Source organism: Capsicum annuum, chromosome 11 (genome assembly GCF_002878395.1).
Source record: "Capsicum annuum cultivar UCD-10X-F1 chromosome 11, UCD10Xv1.1, whole genome shotgun sequence".
NCBI lineage: Eukaryota > Viridiplantae > Streptophyta > Magnoliopsida > Solanales > Solanaceae > Capsicum > Capsicum annuum.
Genome location: NC_061121.1, coordinates 217,806,428 through 217,827,761, shown reverse-complemented (window position 1 = coordinate 217,827,761; position 21,334 = coordinate 217,806,428). Strand labels below are relative to the sequence as shown.

At 31.4% G+C, this 21,334-nt stretch overlaps 1 protein-coding gene across 31 annotated transcripts; it reads right to left on the bottom strand.

Moving 5' to 3' along the window:
- Window positions 1-5,230: 5,230 nt before the first annotated feature.
- LOC107848170 lies at window positions 5,231-21,027 on the bottom strand. Of its 31 annotated transcripts, none has more exons than XR_007047458.1 (13): window positions 20,411-21,027; window positions 18,981-19,169; window positions 11,655-11,675; window positions 11,519-11,572; window positions 11,376-11,431; window positions 11,072-11,122; window positions 10,658-10,720; window positions 10,513-10,550; window positions 10,315-10,397; window positions 9,362-9,409; window positions 8,899-8,957; window positions 6,232-6,408; window positions 5,231-5,667 (listed from the first exon to the last, which is right to left on the bottom strand). XR_007047458.1 is itself a non-coding variant. In XM_016692871.2 (8 exons), the coding sequence occupies exons 5-8, from the start codon at window positions 9,371-9,373 to the stop codon at window positions 5,537-5,539; spliced, it is 321 nt and encodes a 106-aa protein (XP_016548357.1). In that variant the 5' UTR covers window positions 9,374-9,409; window positions 10,315-10,397; window positions 10,513-10,550; window positions 10,658-10,720; window positions 11,072-11,512; the 3' UTR covers window positions 5,231-5,536. The 31 variants fall into 31 exon arrangements, 2 of the variants coding, with proteins under 2 accessions (XP_016548357.1, XP_016548356.1); XR_007047451.1 differs by lacking the exon at window positions 18,981-19,169 and adding an exon at window positions 12,662-14,281; XR_007047452.1 differs by lacking the exon at window positions 18,981-19,169 and adding an exon at window positions 12,692-14,281.
- Between the last annotated feature and the right edge of the window lie 307 nt (window positions 21,028-21,334).

The window sequence follows — 21,334 nt, the reverse complement described above, 5'->3', positions numbered from 1 at the left end:
ATATTTTTCAGTAAACTTACAACATAAAATGGTTCAAGATTGAAAAAAAGAACCTATAATTACTTGAATTGAATAATAATGCAAGAAACAATCATCACCGAAAATTTTGAATGAAACTTCAACTTTAACTTTCTTCTTTTCTCTCTTTTCCTGATGTGTTTATTTTTCTGATTTTCACTCTGTCTCCATTTTTCTCTGTCTGTGTTTGTATTGCTCTGTCTCTGTTATATTTTTTTTTTCAGTGTGATTTTTCTGATACAGTCTAAGTAGATAGAATAGTACATATTTTCTGTCTGTGGAGGGGGTTGAAGAAAATAAAGGGGGAATAGTTGAGAAGATTTGAATATCAGATAATGTGGGGAGATTGGAGTAGTTTAGGATCATACTTATTTTTTTTATTTTTTATTATATATAATTTTTAATTTAAAATATATAACATAAAAAGTAGCAGTAATAATAATAATAAAAGAATGTTTACTAATTAATTTTAATATTTTAAAAAAATATAATGAAAGATTATAAATAGCCTAAAATTAATATAATACTAAACTACTAGCTTATTTATTAAAATTAAAAGAGAAATATATTTTTGAATTTTTCTTATTATTTTAAACACAAAAATAAAAATAAAAAATAAAAATATCTCAAAATATAACTTTAACTATTTATTTATATTCAACTAAAACTTATAAAAAAAATGAAATCAAAGATAAAATAAATATTGGGAAAAAATATAAATATTTAATATAAAAAAATAGATTAAAATTTGGGAAGGATAAAAAATCACGTGTCAACACATACTAGTTGTCTCCCTCTTCACTTTGAGACATACATTAAAAAAAAGCATAAAAATTACTGTTATATGTTTTATTGAACCAAACTTTAACTATTTTTTCCTTGACTTTGACTATCAAATTCCTTAATAATAATAATTTATTGATGGACATCGATATTTTATATAAAGGAAATGAGTCATAATTTTAAGTTGGATTCGATTATTGGGTAGGTGATGCTCCAGCACTTATTGTGATATATTTTTATAAAGGGAGTAAACTTACATGATAGGAATCAACATTAGACAGTTGTGGTGGAATGATAAAAAATTATTTATTTTTAATTATAAATATCAGATTCGAGGTCTTGATAAGAGTCATTGGAGTGCTTTCACCCATATTATGAACTTTTTTACGATGAATTTAAATTTAATCAGGTATCAATACAAACACAAAATAGAAAACAAATTATTATTCTCATAATTATAGTGAATCAATTCCTAGTTAGTAGGGAGTACTATAGTTCAATTACAGCAACCTTTTCAATTTTGAACGGATTAAAATGATTTCAATATATTATGCTATTATGACAATAATTCGCGAGAGAAAAAAACATACACGACAATAATAACTATTCCTTCTAGTTTAATATAAGTGAATTATTAAAACTTTTTAATAGTTTAAAATAAGTGAATTTCAAAAATTCAAGAGTGTATTAAGTATTTTTTTTCCAGACTTACTCTTATTTTTTGTGAAGTCTTTAAATACTTTAATTTTTTTAGAAGATGAATTACACTACTTATAAAGTTAAATTTATCATTTCATATTGAATCAAATAAGTATACTCTTTGATTTATTCCTTTAAAGATCTTTTGTTTCACTTCCCCATCCCCTCACCCCCAAATCACCACCACAACAATCCACTTATATTGAACTAGAGGGTAAACCTGTCATGTGGACTAGGTCGACCCAGTTTTGGCCCATTAAGGTAAACCCACAAGACACTCGAACTGGACACGACCCAAGATCGGTAAGGTTGCCAGGTTTGGAAGCCGGTTAGGCGGTTGAATCGTCTAGACCGGCCCAATCGTGAGACTAGACTAGGCCCATCGGTGCATCAAACTGGACCGACCCAATTACAATAATATTCTTTTTAAATATCCTCCGTCAAGATTGGCCCAAACAGCTAAAAACTATCTAAAAATTACACAAAACCACAACTTAAGTATCACTTATTACACAAAATTTCAAATCTCAAAACATATTACAAAAATTCCACTTTTTCAATTTCTCTCTCTAAAAGTACATATATATATAACTTTTCTAATTTTTGTTCTCCTTAAAAGAAGCCTAAAATCAAGGAGTCATTATGTAGAGATTACTATTTTGAATTCATTACCATGTTTGATTCAAACTCTTACTCAATTGCATTCATTTCTAACAAAAATACCATTTTCACCATTCTGTAATTTGTAAGATTTGAGCTTATTTTTTTTCCGGCTTTACCAAAAAATCATAGATTATGATTGAACAATTTCTTGCATGTTGTTCATTCAATAGAATAAGTTCAAACTCTTTTTTTCAAAACATCGTAACAACCCCATTAAGATAAAAAAGCTTAGAAAAGTTGCTGATGAAAGTTCGAAAAATGAAATTGAAGAAAGTTCGAAAAGTGAAATTGAAGAATCATCAAGAAAAACAAAAAAAGATGATTCTTCACGGTCACATCTATCAAAGGTATTTTTGATTTTTCGTTTTTGAATATGATTGTTAATTTGTAATGGGATATTGTGATTATTTTCCTAGTAATGTGAGTTTTTTTTTAATTATTTGTTTTTGAAGATGATTGTTAATTATACAGTATAATGTTGGTTTTTTCATCAATTTAATGATTCCTATAGAAATTGCCTGTGTATATACATAGCACTAGTTTTGTATATGCTAGACATATACATAAGTGATGATGTATTTATTTTTAAACTGTAAGGACATCTATAGTTCATATACACTAACAATGCTATGTATATAGAGCCATATACATAATAGTCTTTATTATACTAAATCTAAAGTTCATATGCATCACTTTATTATCTATGATATTTGTTTGTAGGTTCCGTAGGAATTGATTGATTTAGTTATATCAATATACATTATGAAGTTATGTAATTTTTAAAATTTCTTATGAGCTATTATTAACATGTCGTATGTAAATCAACGTGTTTCATTGTTTGCATACAGGGACTGTGGAGTGTTTGTTGTTGGGTATGCAGAATACCTAAGTGAAGAAATTATTGTGTCGTCAGTTGGATTTGAAGCTGAATATAATTTTATCAGATACGCATCACTCCTTTGGAATTACGATTTTCAAAAAGCGAAAAAAGGTTATGTGAGTGACAATGACGACCCTCCAAGACCAAGGACAAAATATGTTTCCATACATAATGAAACGGGAATAGTTAGTATTGAATAGGGGTAAAAGTTGCTTATGGTGAAGATGTTTGTATTTCTGTGGAATTGTTAGGAATTTGATTTATTAAACTATTTTAGGTGTCATGTACAAAGTTATTAGAACACATTTTCTTATATTTTTGGATTATTGATTAAACTGTTTTGTTTATGAAGTAGTGTTTTATGCCTATTACTTATTTTTTATTCCGTATGTATGTGTTATTTCTATTATATGTTATCATAGTTATCGTATGGTTATCAATGCATAATTATATGATTTCATGAATAAGAAAGTCATATAACAATACACATGATTTAAAATTTATATATAATCACATACATAGAATTTAAATAGTGTCTAACAATACGATATGACGTAACATCATAACTATATGATGAAAGTTGTTTTCACTCTGATATACATAACTACATGATAAACGTCATAACTATATGTAAACCTATACATTTCAGTATTTGGAAACTAATTGTGTACTGTAGCATGATTTTTTAGCTTATACACATACATACATATTAACAGTGATACGTTAAATGTATATGCAGTCATTTTTCCCTTGCCATATGTGAACATAACACATAATTCGTATATATATGTAGTCATATAATTATAACACTTATATACATAGACTTACAATGCATATAAAGCCATTTTTCATTAGTCATATGTATTGTTAGACACATACATACACATTAACAATCATATATACAGACTAACAATGTATATGCAATCATTTTTCATTTGATTTTTATGAGAACTAACACATAATTTGTATGTATATGTAGTCATAACAATGTATATGCAGTCATTTCATTAACCATATGTGAATGAAACACATAATTTATATGTATTCATATAATTATAACACAATACATAATATAGTTTTGGGATATACATAACGCTAATTTTTCACTATTTTAAATAATCATTTGAAATTTATGTATAACTATTTCAAATCCCTTGTATATGACTACACAAACAATGAACTAGTGTCTAATTTATATGTATATGTAGTCATAAAATTATAATAGTCATATACATAGACTTACAATGTATATATAGTCATTTTTCATTAGTCATATGTGAACGTATCACATAATTTATATGTATATGTAGTCATATAATTATAACACAATATATATATAGTATAATTTTGGGGTATACATAACACTAATTTTTTACTATTTTAGATAATCATTTAAAATTTATATATAACTATTCTAAATTTGACTACATAAACATTGAACTAGTTGCCTAATAATACATGTCTATATTTACTGAAAACTTACAATATGTACTGAAAAACTTATAATATGAAAACATACAAATTGAATTAATGGATAACAAATGCACATACATATCAATTTATTCAGGATATATGTAAACATAAACATTGAAGTAATGGATAACTAATTGTAACATATGCGCACACACACATATATATATATATCTACTTATACAAGAAACCTACACAACAACATTTTAATCCTATTTCTACTCTTGTAAAGTGTGGCCTAAAATTGCAGAAAATGTGGCTTTTGATCAAAGGTTACGCTTTCATACTTTAGGCAACATCTTTTAGGGGGTGGCCTAAAAAGGTCTAACCTTTGATCAAAGGCCACGCTTTTAAAATATTGCCATATTAGCTACATTTAAAAAGTATGGCCATTAATGTATAAAGGCCACGTTTTGCAAATTGTCATCGGCAACATTTTTCTTTAATAAAGCTACACTTACAAGTGTTGTCTTTGTTTTACTATTGGGCACGCTTCACAAGCGTGGCCTTTTGTAAAACCTCTATAACAACGCTTAAAAAACGTGTCCTTTTCTATATTACTAGCCACAATTCAAAATAGTAGCCTTTTATATATCCCCTACGACAACACTTGTAAAGTGTAAGCATGTTTTAGCCACACTTTTGAAGTGCAGCAATATTGCCTAAAATTTGATAGTTCAAGCCACATTTTACAGAAATGACATTAGGCATACAAAATGTTAGTACGTAATTTCTAATTGAAAAATGATTATTCTGATCGGAATTGAAATGACATTATTTTGACATTAGAAGAAGACTGCAATCAATTTAGACTCCGACAGAATGTTCAATCACAATTACTACATTCACCAAACATGAAATGAATGGTATTAACAACATAACTATGTGATGATATTGACCTAACTTAGGTTCCATCAGATTGGAAGGAGTTAAAGGCAATTCCTCTTTCCTGCAATAAACCTTTTGGTGTGAAGCACACAAGTCCTCGGGTTTTGGTTGGATAGAAGTTCTCTCGCAAGTGATTTAACTCCTCCAGGCATGCTTCAAAACTTCGCCAATTAAACCTTCATCCATTCCTAAAGCACCATTAGACAAACTATATACACTGAATGGAAGTTCTTCCCAGAAGCCTGTTTTGGCTATTTGGCCTCCATCTGCAAAATTTGCAAGATCAAAGCGACAATGAGCTAAAACATTGCACTCATTCACAGAGGAAGTATAGAGGAAATATAAACTATACTACCAACCGTTGCCATATTTGGCTTTTTTCTTCTTTTCATGCGGTATGGGAGAATGTCAAATAACTTTACATTGATGTTTCTAATTTTGAAGGAGTGAACTAAGAACAAACAAGCAATATCGACTTTTTTCCAATATCAACTGTTCTAACCAACTAACAGACAACTCAAAAGCTCAAAATAAACAATTTTCGATCAAGAGAGCTGACTTTCAATAATGTTTCCATGAAGCAACAAACTTCATAGAGGATGGCTAAATCACCAAAATGCTTAGCTCAAAACGATATGTTTGATATTGCTAAATGTTCTTGCCTGTACATGCTCAATCATCACGATTGCTAATTTAATGTAGTTGTTACCATAAACGATAATGACAACTTACTGCTTATGTTTGCTTTAAAATAAGTTGAAGCTTCTCCAAGAAATCTTTGGTATGTTAAAAGAAATCAATAAGACAGTAGGATGCTGAAGAAGTGTTACCAGAACTTTCATTTACAGAGGCAAGTGGTGACACAAAAGATAGCAGAAATTGAGGGTCCTCCTTCGTGGGCCAGTGAACAAGAAAGCTTCGCCTTCCAAATGCATCTCGACCAAAGCAACTGCATAAACCGAAGGATAAGCTTTTGGGTGAAACCATTCACTCACAATCTTCCCATCCTTGACAATTACACATCCAACCACAAATTAGGATTCATTCTAGTCAATTGCCATCGTGTGAAAATGCAAAAACTCCTTTCATACTCAAATGTTCAATAAAAAAGAAAGTTTGGGAGGATACCGACCGAATGAAAGACAAGAACTTTCAATTCCAATTCTGATCCAAGTATAGAGACGATCAAAGAGATTCTAGTTCATTGACGTACTATGAAATGCAGTTGTTTACTTGGTAAAATAACTCTGAAACTAGGAAAATCTCAGCTAATCTCTCTTTAAAAGAAAGTCCATATTGGATGGCTCCTGAGGTACTCCTCCCTTTAAAATTATACTTGCAGAAACTTCTCGTCTCGCAATAAAAAGAAAACTCAAACTCGGGAACACAAATAATTTCCAGGGGTTCATTCTCCTACTTCAAGTTTGTCATCTTGATTGTTTTTCTCCAATCCATTTGTTACTTATACTTGAATTGTTTGCTCCTTCATGTTAAAATTTGAGAAGAGCAATATTTTTTTTGGGAATAATGCCCTCAATAGAAACTAAACCAGTTATGACAAGCCTCGAGGCCATTCAAAATTCTGGGCTTAAATATGCAAAGGATGGTAGAGTCACTTGCATGGCTACATACAAAGTGAACAAATAAGTACTGGATATGTGCTAATTTGTGTTGCTTATCCACAGTCTGATGTTACCATTAAGACTCACAAAAAGCAAGAACTCACTGGCTAATTAAATTTTGCTCATGACCAAAAGTTGGAAAAATAATTTTGTTTTTCCAGAAAGTACTAACTAGCTAGGTGTTTGTTTCTTTGAACTCAGGTTATGTATTTAAAAAAAATAGTTTTGTTCCACTGTCAAGCTTGATTGATATAAAAGTTAAGCTTCGAGCTAATTGAAGCCAACACACACCATCAAATACAACAAATGGAAGCCACCAGATCAAAACTTCTTTAAACTCAACACGGATGACACTGCTATCGATCAATACCATCTGTTTTACAGCACTGACATGCGAAAACAATGCAGTAAGATATATTTGAAGGTACAAGGCTCAATTTTTTTAACTTTTTGACAGATTTCTTGCTCATTTTAGCTTATTTTAGAGATAAATTTTAAGATGAGAGAAGATCTAATGACTTACTACAATATGCATTGCTAATGGAACAGTGTCATGAATTACACTGTAATTGCACACACACCACACCCTCCTTAGACTCCACTTGTCAAATTACACCGGGTTTGTTGTTGTATTATACATATCCCGACTATTTATTTGGGCAGACAACTGTTTATACTAATTTCTACCAAGATGACAAGTAAGACATCTGTAATGACAACAAACTAAAACATCTCCACAAACAATTAAAGGGACATTCATTCTCAAAAAAATTGGATTAGCTTTGACAAGAACAATATGCATTGCCAGCAGATGAAGGATAATATGACCCCTTGTTAGAGGCAAAGAGTATTAGTTTCACACAAATGATATAAACTTAGCCTACCAACATAAGTTTACCGAATTTCTGCAGTTGCACCTCAGTGTCTTTCATTTAGCATCATGTACATCTATCCCTAGTTACTACTCACCTAAACTTGGTCAGAAAACTTCCCAGTTCATATTTTCAGTAAACCTTAAATCTAACTTTTTATTAATATCAGATCTCAAAACTAATCTGACCCCTTGTTAGCAAATCAACTGTCCAATTTTAACAGGTTTGAAGAGTGATGTCAAATTCTTACACCAAGATGTATGCGTAATTGCCAATTGAAATAGGATTCCACAAATTATAACTGAATCTCAAATATACGATCACCAACACAGTAATATATACTCACACAACCACAAGAAACAAATCTAAACCATGATAACTTAATTTTTAAAAAATGGAGATTCAAAAGTCAAACATATTTTTAAAAGATCTAAACAACAATGCATCAGACACAAAAGGCACAATAAACAATGAAAAAGAACCTACATTAATGCTTCAGCCACATATCCCACTTTAAAGTTTCTGGCTCTCCATTCTCTCAGTGACGAAACACCTGCTTCTAGACTGCTAGTTAATTTTCCTAGAGACATTTCCAAGTAATGTGATTTGGGCCACTATCTCCACTTCCCAATCAGTTCAATGAAAAAAAAGAGAGAATTTAAAGTATGCCAGCATAGTAGGTTCAGTTTCTTGTCAATAGGTAGATATGCAACTCAAAGTAGATACAGACAGGCTGGTTAACTTTATCCATATGAGAAGATAGTTAACTTTTCTAAAAATAGCAGATGTCCAGGCCAACTCTCGGGGAACCTGACTATTCCACCAAGTACCTCTATCCTCCAACCAGTAGAGGTACAGGGTAATTATTCTTTGAGAAGGAGAGGTATGGGGTAATTATATACACAAGGATTTCATATGAGAAGCTAGGCAAGTTCTACAACATTTTTTTCACTAAAAAGGGGCATATGAAAGTTTATTAGATCAACAAGGAAAAGTTGCTTACTCCCTCATTAATTCTTGCATTTTTTTTTGACCATCAGCAACTGCCGCTGGTGCCATACCCTGTTAAAAAGTAAGAAGTTTAAACCAACTAAAACAGTTGGCAGGTAAAAATATAACCACATAATTCTTGCCTAAAGAAGGGAAGGAAACACAATTTAATTTGAGGCAAAAACTCTGACAGTAGAGAAGCCAAGTGAGTGTGGACATGTCCGTGCATGGATTACTTACTTAGAGATGATACCAGGGAAGGTTTTAGAGTCTAAGAATCATGAACAGAACATAAGCACACGAAGTGTACTCATCAATAAATTTCAAAACAACATCGAATACTCAATGACTGGATCAAATAAATAATGTTGCTTCAGATGTCATTACTATGGTCTACATAACATGTAAAGAAATTTAGTGATTGGCTAGCTCAATCAAACAGAAACAAAAATGAGAGGAGACTTGTATAAACCTACCCTATTTTGCATCCCATCTTTAATCTCTTACAACTTTGGTCTCAGAAGCTGCACAAGACATGCAAGTTAAGAAATGGAGATCAGTGAAAACCAGGCCAAAGTAGAGAAGGGAGACATTAGAAGGAAAATTACAGTATCTCCATGTATATTTCTATCGTAGTATTGTGTAGGAGAAAACTAAACCAAGTATTGTAATGCAATGAAATCTAATGAGTGTAAAGATGGTTTAACATTTTCACAAACTGCATAGTAATTAGAGAAGCTTGCTTTGGTAAAGGTAAACATATATTATCAGATTTGAACAATTTCCACAAATGCAATGAATACAATGCCAATAAGGAAATAAGAAATAAGAAATAAAAGAATCAGCCAGCAAGCACAATTTTTGAAAGAAAGAAAAGAATAAGGAACAACATCGGGAGCCAAAAAGATGTCATAGACCTTCCCTTGAATAACTCAAGTTTAAAGTTTTCTCTTTAATTTAAAGAACCACTAAAGAAAATCACTAAATGATCTCACAATGGAACAGATCTGCCTGCTGTATAAACTGCATGCTAAATGTTGGAACATGCCTTTCCGATTTCCTGAGTTTGGAGAGAAATTTATTTTTGGCATACAAAACTTAGCCTGAACTGATTCAAATTCAGTGAAACGAGCTTGTGAAAGTCGTAACATATTAAAGGTTGAAAGATCTGGGGGCTTTAAGCACAAAACAGAATTGAAACAAGAATTTTGTAAGGAAAGACACAAATGAAGAAACCAAAGATATATATGCAATACAAACAAGAACTACAAAAATGAACAATTGATGGGAAAAAACTGAATTAAACACATAAAACAAAGGTATGTCAATCACTTTCAAAATAACTATCCTACTTGTTTGATCCAAAAGGTATGAGTCATTACTTTTAAGTTTGATACATATAGCAAAATCGCATAATTTGGTTACTTACAGTAGGGATTTTAATGTAACGTGTGGGAGCAAGGTGTGCTTGGAATTGAATTAAAGGACACCATTTAATCGGAAGGAAATAACCTGAAAATGAGTAAAGAATAAGAAAATATACAATAAAATAAAGGGGACTAACATAGTTGTAGTAGTATATGAAAAGAAAAAGCACACATGGACAAAATTGCGGTAAATTACTAACTTGAGCAAAGAGTCTGCAAGAATGCACCAGATACCTGACTGCCTAAATAGAAAAGACTAGACACTATTATCGATCTTTCCTCGCAAAAATAACCAAAGCAATTTAAAAATAGCTAGTTCAGTTCATGGAGTCAAAGGGCACATACACCACAAAAGGGAACAGAAGCTATCCCAGCATGAGGACCAGCTAGAGATACAAGACTCCTCACCTGTTACAGATATAAGCAAAACATGAATAGATACACGTGATTGGCCAACATATAGAAGTATTTATTGGAAATACTAGATAAAGGTTTTACACCCTCTATTTCAATTTGGTTGTATGGTTTTGACTTGACACGAAGTGTAAGGAAGTAACGAAGACTTTCGAATCTTGTTGTCCAAAATAAAAAATACATGGGATGTACCAAAATACCCTTTAATCTTGTGATCTTATACATGCCAGGTGGGAAGTTGGAATTAAAGAGTTATTGAAAAAAAGGATAGAGGCATACTTTTTTGAAACGGACTAAAAAGAAAAATAAGAGAAATAAACTGAAATGGAGGGATTAACTTCTTACTAGAGGTCCACCATCACAAAACTCAATAACCCCTCTGCTGACCATGTCTCTCTGGAAAAAAGAAAAGAAATGAACAGAGAGGAGTCACGTGACCAACAAAAATGGAAGTGTACACAGCTAACATGAAAGGGATCGCCAGGCTTATCAAATTACGCACGGAAACTTTAAGATCTCTACATTGGAAAATTCATTTTCTGCAATCTTATTGCTCTTTTAGGTTCATTAGTAAGCATTTGAGCCTTAATCTTTTGGATTTCAGGTTGATACTCCAATACTTGTAAAGAAACAGTTTGAACACATAAACCTCAAGATAGCCGGACTCTCTATAGACTTCATGTCTCCAACGCTTGTTATTTGAAACTACCAAACATCCAGCATATAGATTGATTCAGTGGAGATTCTTCGAGCCTTTGAGATGAAAACATTAGGGTGTAGAAATTCTTTTACCTGGCAGATCCCGATTATGTTGTAGCCTTCACTAAGCTCACTCATTTTCTTTAACTGTAAGTTGAAGGAATAGAGTGAGATAGGAACAATTGCAGGTTCATCAAGTAAAATAACACATTACACTAGCTTGACTGACCTTCTTGCAAGCAATGTCTACCTACAAACGAGAAAAACAAGAAGCACTAAAGTCATAATTTTGCTTTATCAATGATAATATGTATAAGAGGAGAATTAGAACCATGATGAACAGAGGTAACTTGCTTGGTAAAAGGCATAAACCAGTAGTCCCACACTCCATTACCAATTTCTCTATGCAAATAGAAAAGAAGAGACTATTCTTGGAATTTAGCTAGAAGTAACTTGGTAACTAGACTAAAAAGCAGAGTTAAGCGCTTTTTTATTTTACCCAAACACTACAAACTGTTTAAAACCTATTTTAGCATAAAACCACCTAAAATAAGCCAAACCAAACATGTTCTTAAACCTCTATATCTGAAGATACTGAAGTCTTTCAGTTAAAAAATATATATATATTGATTATACCCCAAAAATTGCATACTATTATAAATACAAAAACAAAATTCAGAATTTCAGCAAAATACTCTGTTAACTATCTCAACAAGCTTCAAAGTACCAAGAGTAATATAACAAAATAGAAACACGATAGATAAAAGACCAACTTAATCAACAGTATTAAAAGGAGCAAAATAGACAATATGAAGTCATATAGCCAACTTATGTTGCTTGAAATTATGGCATAACTGTTGATATCAAGCAATAAGAAGAAAAATGTGACGATGATGCTTTATTTACAATCAGTCTTCCCCAATTTTGATAACAACAACAAAAAACCCACTGTATTCCCACAAAGTGGGGGTCTGGGGAGGGTAAGATGTAAGCAGTCCATACCGTTACCTCCGAAGAAGTAGAGAGGCTGTTTCCAATAGACCACCGGCTCAAGATAAAGAATAGGGGATGGATGATACCCAAATCAATCAAATCCTAAATTCTAATTTTTACTTAATTTCAACATCAATGGCAATATATAATGGGAATTTGAGGTTTCAACAAATAATCAACACCCAAGATATGTTTAATTTAAAGATTACAAGTTTAATTCACAACAAAATTCAACAATTACACCTGAATTTAAGTTAAACATGAGTTGCTAACATTCAAGTGAATACATCACGATGGTTTTCAGCAATGGTTATGGTACGAAGAGTATGACATAGGTTTTCAGCAATGGTGATGAAATACAGCAACACCCATGGATTTTCAGCAACACTGATGGGTTAGAGTACACGGGTTTTCAACAATGGTGATGAAATGCAACAACAATGGGTTTTCAGCAACACCGATGGCTTATTTCTCTTCAAAATGGGATGGTGTAATTGAAGAAGAACCCTCATCATTTCATCAGCTCAATATTAATACTGATTTTTCTTTTTAGGTAATTAGAAATTGAAGGGAATAAAATATATATGGGTGGGAATATAATATTTTAGTATCAAAAATATTAGAGAAAATATCATATTTTGGTGTAAATTTTATATAACATTTATAAATTGTTGTTTTAAAATAATACAAATAGCCACATTCTAAAAGTACGACCATATTTGTAAAAGGCGTTGCCAATTATATACAACACTTATAAAGTGTAGCCTATAACATCAAAAAGTACGCTTTACAAGCATTGACAAAATTATCGTGGCTTAAAGCTAAAATTTATGATTACATTTTAAAAGCGTGCACAAAACTATTTTAGGCAACACTTTATAAATGTTGTCCAGATTTGGTTTGGCCTTAGGCCAAAAATGTTGTAGTGCTTTAAACTAAAAAATTCTAATTGACATTTGTCTGTGGTTTGCAAATTATTTTAATGAATGAATACAATAATAGAACAGAATTGATATACGCCTTTAAAAAAAAGTCAAAAACAATGAAAAGGTAAACTGCATAAAATTGATATTCAACTGTTCGAAGCAACGAACAACTAAAACGATTAAAAAAAGTAACACAAATTAATTTCTGAATGATAAGCGAGTGATTAATCATTGTATGTAGAGTAAATAATTACTCCTTCGAAAAAAAGTTACAAGAACACCTATTGTGACAGGCATATCTGCATCGTCCACAACGATTTATGCTTGACAACAATCCCTTCACTTTTGTACTTTACATATTCGGTTTCAGTTTTTCATTGATCAGAGTGCCTCAAAAAGTATATTCTTGAATATAATTTTTTTTTTTTCAATAGATCAAAAACAGTGATTAGGATGTTTGAAGTTTTTATTTTTTGGTTGCTATTACTTTGATGTATTGTTATTTTTCAAATTTTGATTTTTTTTTTGGTTAACAAGGGATTTATTCATTACGTAATATGCATCATACATAGTACAGAGCTACGGAGATGGTCCTATTGGATCATCGACTAAGTCACTAGTAATACATACACACATAATGCTAGTAGTACATATATCACACACATTACTAGCTACTGGCACTTCATGCTGCCTTACAAAAGCTGTTTTCCTAGTCTCCATCATATTATTATTAGAGTCAATATCCATGTTAGCAAAAGAAGTTCCCTCTTTGTCTGCTGCAATGATCTTGCGAACAAACAATGGTGGAACTATCCATTTTTTCAAAAACTGAGGTACTTGCCTTTTTCTACCTTCTTTAGCTAAAACGTCTACAGCTCTATTAAACCTCCTATCTTCATGGCATATCGACGTGATCTCCAACTCCTGTAGAAGATCCCTGCACACAATGATAAGGTTGTTGTTAGTATTTGCGCCTTCGCTAAAGATTGATGCCAAAGTTTTGGAGTCAGTGGCTTTTAAAATGTTATAACATTTTAATTTCTTTGCTATGTTAATACTCAAGTACAGGGCTACTGTTTCAGCGTGTAGCAGTGATAAGGCAGTGAATTTGGCGTGAAAACCCCATACCCAGTCCCCGTACACATTTCTAATTAAACCCCCAGCCCCTCCTTCATTACTATTCGAATCAAAGGACTCATCTATGCTTAGCTTGAAGTCTTTAGCGGGAGGTTTCCAGGCCGTGTTAGGAATGGGATTATCAATGGTAACAAGCTTTTGTGGCTTGATTTTTTTTGAAAAAAAAGTTAATTCAAAAATTTTTCCGTATAAATACATGTCACTTCAAAGATTTTTTTCCCACAACTTACAATCTCATTCTTTCAACCTCTCTCATTTATTCTAATTATCTAATAAAGTGCTCAATTTTATTATATTATTTTGCAATTACAAAATCAAGTGAGAGTTTTTAAAAGTCTTCAATTGATCAACTTTGGGATACTTCAAAAATTTGATATTGTCGTTTCATCTCTTACTTTCAATTTTTAATTAATGTATTGTATGTTGAATATTTATTTATATTGTTTTTGTGTTTTTTGAATATTATTAGGTTAATTTATAATATGAATAAATTAAGAAAAGTCGGTAAAAGTGTTAGAAATTTATGTTTCGAAAGCGATAGTGGTAGTAAAAGAATAAATTGATTTCGATTCGAATAGAGGTAGTTCAAATACTCGATATACTCATGTATCTTTGGTATCAATTGGCGAACTCTTTGAGAATGAAATAGGTGTATGTGTTCATGATATGAATTTATTAGAAACTCAAAAAAATTATGGTATAGAAAAAGAGAATAAAGTAGACCAGTTGATATAAATGAAAATGATGATAATATTGATGTTACACCCGAAACTGTAATGTTAATATTCAATATGAATCAGTTAATCTTCCTCATCTACCCCATGTAAAATCTCATAAAAAACCTAGTACTACGTGAAAATATTTTACTCGTGTAGAAGGAACTACTAAGGTTTAATCCAATGTATGTCAGGAATTATATATGAGCTTAAGACCGAAGGTAATAAAGAGGGTGCGGGTCAGTTAATGAAACACTTAAAAGGTAATCACTAAAAAGAGCTAGATGAGGACAAAGGTGGTGGAACTGTTGGGGGGCCAACTCAAATTAGATTGGACGTAAAAATCGATAAATTAATTCAGCATTATAATAAGAGAAAAGACATAAAGTTACCCCTTAACTTGTCTGACTTTTACAAAAAGATACTTAAACTTTGCGAGCGATCTGTTATCCCACAAAACTTACAAAAATAATCATAAATACCCCTTTTAATCCAACATGACCTGAAGAGTGCATTTCACTTTCCAAGTAGAGCATGAAACAACTAAAATTATATTCTTCTTATTACAAAAATCAACATTTATTTAATTAGAAATATTTTTAATTACTTTATTTATTTTAATTTATTTTTCAATTCTTTCTTTTCTCTTTATCTTCTTCATCCAACTCCTCACCATTTTCTTTCATTTTTTTCTATCCTTTTACTTCTCTTTTTCCTATTATTACTTTCTCCTCTTTTTTTAAGTTCTTTATTTTGTTGTTTTGTCTTAGTTCACCAGAAATTCAAGTAAGGGTTCAAATTACCTCAAAAGAAAGGTGTTAAGCACCTTTTAAGGTCCACAAAGGTGGTTCCCGGCCGAATTAGTATTTTACGTAGGGTTTCTACATGATCAAATAAAGGTCGCTTATTATCATTAGCTTAATTGTTAACTAAGTGATGAAGTAATTAATAAACAAACACATGTTATTTTGTTATTTCTAATTGTTGATTATCTAAGTGATAAAATCAATAAAAACATATAATAAGACAAGCGAGGAGAAAGAAATGACATAATTTATAACAAACGGGGATTGCTTATGTAATAAACTAACTACCCCAAATCAATAAACATGCAAAGTAAATAAAAGAATAAAAAGACTTCGTCAAATCAAACAAAGAAATTTTTTGGTCTCATTCGGATCAGAACCCCAACTTGTTTAATCATTATCCGACCCGTAGGCTGAACTCTTAGACAAGTCATATGTCTTACCTTTAATGTCAGTTGGAGATCATCACTTCCGAATGACTACTCGTCCCACCTCACTTAGGCTGGATGTCAAGTCTAAAGGCGTTCTAGGACAAGGATAAAACTAACATTTTTAGTAATTCCTATCGTCCCGCCTATCGTCCAAGAGGCATTGGACTTTGTTATATTGATTTTGTGGTCTAGACAGAATAAAGCTATGTTGCCTAGGACTCGAAACGCTTAACACATTGGACGTCAAGTAGCAAGTAATGTCTCATGTTAGCTCCTTGGTTATTAAAGAGTTGATTAATGTGATAAACATGCAAAGACAAATAATTATTTATTTTGTGTCATTACCTATGGGCATGATATCCAAGTGTTCAACAAGTGCTAGTGTGACAAAATGTAATTGTGATTTGTGGATGTAACAATGTGTTGTCAAGTGTTTAAAAGAGAGTGTCAAAGTGTGGTAAATATGTCAAGGAATTGTGCTCATAAATTAAGTGTTATAAATTAATGAGAACATAAAAAATTAACACAATATTGAAAATGCATTAACATGCTAAGGAACACAATGGTGTACTTAATCTAGTGTTTAAGATGTTAAAAGTGCTCAAAAATCTATATTTTAATGTATTGGAAGTTGTGTTAATGCAAGAATATAACGCAATAACATGCTAAAAATGCCTAACATGTAATATCTTAACATACTAAAATATGTTAATAGTGCAAGAATTTGATGTTAACATATTTAAATTTTAATACTAACATGCTGAGATTAGTTTAAATATACTGAAATTCGTTTGAATGTGCAGAAACAGGTTCTAGCAATGCTGCAATTGTTTTAACGTGCAGAAACATGTTCTAATAATGCTGAAATTTGTTTTATTGAGCAGAAACATGTTCTAATGATGCTGAAATCTGTTTTAATGAGCAGTAGTTTTATGTTAATTATTAACATGTTCAGACTTATGTTTACATTCCAAGCCATGTGACGACATAATTAACTCTAATAGTTAACATGCTAAAATTCTTTAAATCTACAGTCAGTCATGCTAAAAACTGCTAGAATTTGATTTAACATGCTTAAATATGCTAACGTGTTAGGAATGCATTAACATACTTATATTCAATTTTTTTATATGCCATTATGCTGAAAAATACATGAACATTCTTAATACTAATATTCAATATGCTAACAGATATATTAATACGTAGGGTTTGAATTGTTGACATGCTCAAAACGTGGTTAAATTTATTAACATGCTGAAACATACAATAACGTATTTAACATGTTTAACATGCTGCAAGCTAGAGTAAACACAGGAGTTAGTGTTAACATGTTCTAAAAATATTATATGCCTAGATTTGTTTTACCATGCCTAAATTGTGTTGACGTGCCAAATATGCAATGACATGTTAATAAGTTGTAATTTAAGGGGTCATTTGGTAGGCCATATTAGAAGAAATAGTCCATGTATAAAGTGTGGTATTAATTAATACTATGTTTGGTAGGATTTGAACCAATGTATTACTAATACCATATATTAGTTGTACACCCTACATGGTATTATAGGGTGTATTACTAATACATCACATATGGTGGTTATAGTAATACATGAGTTTTAATACCATGAGATTAGTATGTATAAAGACAAGAATATCCCTCAAATTCTTTTAAACATTTTTCTATTTTCTTAATTTTATTTTTTTATATTTGTACTAATAAATTTATTCAAATAAATTAGTTTACAAATTTTAGTATTATTTACAAAAATGTCCTCAAATTTCTTTAATTTTTTTCTAAATCTTTTTCAATTTATTCAATATGAGTTACTTCTTTTCAATTTATCAAAATAATAATATCCCTCCAAATAATTTTAGTTATAAAAAAAAACTACTCCATTAACTCAAAAGAATATTTATTGATTAAAATCCAAAAACAAATTGCACACAAGCTTTAATTTTGTAAATAGGATATCCATAAATAAAAATAATTTTTCTACTTAGTTTTAACACTCTATAGAATACAATTTTATTTTAATAATAATTTTATTGTCTCATTCAAAAGTTATACATACCTCCCTCCAACTTAAAAATAACACAAAGTGGGAACAACAAGCAAATGATGAACAAACAAAGAAAAGATAATAAGAAAAATAATTTTTGTAAGTGAGTGACTAAATCTTAAAATTCTAAAGTAAATAATTAGTTATATTGTTAACTTTTTTTTTTTTTTTTTAAAAAAAGCATAATAAACTTTTGCAAAAAAAATAAAATACACAAAGTTATAATATGTTGAGGGTACTTTTGTAAACAAACAATATTCTTTTTAAAATATAACAATACATATTGCTTTTAATACATCAAACCAAACACTGCATAGAAAATAATTCCAGTATTACTAATTTCAGTATTACTAATCCCAGTATTACTAATACAACATATTCAGTATTATATTATACACTCTACCAAATGAGTCCTAAGTGTCTAAGTGCTTCGAGTATTAAGTGATTCACATAGCATGTAACACACGTAAAGGCCTAAGTCGTGTTTACCTATACTATGCATAGAGCACGCAAGTCTCCGTCCCCCAAATTAGTCCTCCAAATTTTATTATTACAATAATAATAATGTCTTTACAATATTACAGACCAAAATTAATAAAGAATAAAACAAACTAAGTTACAAACCGACAACTTCCCTTCCCATTCCCAGGCGACTCTTAGGAATCGTTTTAATAACACCTATTAGAAGTAGACAGAAGTATCAATGCACACATGAAACGAAATAAGAGTGCTAACACATGATTTTAAGAAAGGGAAACAATGAAATATGAGCACGACACACAAGCAATGATGAATTATCCCAAATTGCTCCTATAGGCATGCTTTCTATGTTTTCATGGCATTATATAATCGACACACAACATGAATAAATTATTGCATCGATTTGAAAACTTACCAGTGAGCAACAGTAAAAGAGACAACAAGAATAATTAAAGTCAAACACTTGTAATAATGAGATATGTAAGATTCTTTCAACAAGATTCTTTCAACAAGCTTCGAAGAAAATCCAAGAACTCTTGAAAATATATAATTGCCTTGTATTAAAATAATCAATAATTCTTTTTGTTTGTTTTAGAGAATGATGGTAATTAAAGAACTGTCTGTTAAGTGAGAAGAGAGATTGTTTATATAGTGGAGGGGGTCACAATGATAACCATGATGAAAGGAAGAAAAATATATTTTTTTCATCAATCAAAGGGATTTTCCTTAAATATAAAGATTGCCATGTAAAATCAGTAAAACAAACAGAAGGAAAGAAAAGTCAATCAACATGTGAATTAGTCGGAATATAAGAGGAGAGGAGAGGAAAAAAATCAAATTATTCAAATCATTACCAATAAAAATAGAGTTTACCATAATTATCAATAATAGAGTAGTCTCGATACCACGAAAAGATTGGTCATCATTAAGGAAAGAAAAGAAAATCAATTAGTCTTTGAATTTATCAATCGAAATAAATAAACGAGCATAGGTTTAACATAAATAGAAGGGGGATACAAATTAGGGCAATCACAGTTTTTCAAAATCAATTATTGAACAAAAATTAGGTAATAATCAATTCAAATTACCATATAACACCATCATAAATTCAAAAGACAAAAGCACACAACCCAAAATCATTGAGGATCGCCGAAATTCATTTAGGACGGAGTATCATCAAATTTGTAATTTTGCACTAGTTCATTAACAATGCAACATAGGCTTCATAAATTAGAAATTGAGTTACGGAATTAGGGTTAATTCTGATTAGTTAAACTTGGGGCTTTTTACATGTAACAAATCCAGAGATGAACACATAATTAAACAACTTGAATCAAATTCGAAGTTACGATTTTTAGATCTAAGAGATCAATTTTTTTTGCATGCAAGATAAACCAAAGCAAACAAGATAGGCAATTTAAGGGTCCAAGAAGTCAAACCGAATTACGACCGAATTTGCCAAAAGACCTCGCTGGTTGTTGATTTTAGCGGGTACGTGACCGGTGAGAAGAGAGGAAGGATGATTTGGATAGCTGGCGGAGGCGATGGTGTTGTTGTTTTGAGGGATTTTGTCGGCTGATTTCGTCGGTTGCATGGTTGGTTGGTGGCACGAAGGTTGTCGTTGCTGAATGCGTGGTCGGTAAGGTGGTTACAGGCGTCATCATTGGTCTTCGGTATTGGAAGAGGAGGCAGCATACAAGGATGGAGGCTGGCCGTTGTTGTTGATGTTGAGGCCGGTTCGACGAGGAGGCAAGGAGCGGCGCGGATCTGTGCGTCGGTGGCACTAGGCTTTCACCGGTGGCAGCTGGTGTTGTTGCCCATTCAAAGACGCTTAGCCATTGAAGAAAAGGACAGAGGAGAGCGGTTTACCGGCGGCTGCAATAAAGAGAGAGAGGGGGTTTGGGTTGTGGGTGGTCGCCGGTGGTGGATGGACGGCGACGGCGGATGGACGGCGACGGCGGATGGACGGCGACGGCGGATGGACGGCGACGGCGATAGCTGATGAGTTCTAGAGGGAAGGAGGAGAGATAGAGAGAGAAAGTAGGGGTGGTGTGCGGCTGACTTGGGTTTTTTATTTTTAAAAGGAAAGAAAGGGGCATTTTGATCCCAGCTGTCAGATCAGTTTCGATGGACGGTTGAGATCTAAAGGTAGAGAATTTTATTAAGATTTAAAAATTGGATCACAATGGCTATAATTGTAATAAATTGGCTAAATTTGTTATAGATCTAATAAATAAAGGCTAAAATTTAAATAAATTAGGCAATATAAATTAAAATCGGTTGTTATTTAGATAATAGTAGGGATAATAATAGTAATGCTAATAATAGTAGATGATATAATAATAAAAAATAATAATAATAAT

What these genes read in the sequence shown, in the direction of transcription:
- LOC107848170 (XM_016692870.2), bottom strand. Translation starts at nt 8,485, where the DNA reads ATGTCTCTAGGAAAATTAACTAGCAGTCTAGAAGCAGGTGTTTCGTCA. An exon ending in TATGTGGCTGAAGCATTAAT is followed by an intron (nt 6,351 to 8,381) that starts GTAGGTTCTTTT and finishes CGGTTTATGCAG; the next exon opens with TTGCTTTGGTCGAGATGCAT. An exon ending in CTCTGTAAATGAAAGTTCTG is followed by an intron (nt 5,668 to 6,231) that starts GTAACACTTCTT and finishes CAAATTTTGCAG; the next exon opens with ATGGAGGCCAAATAGCCAAA.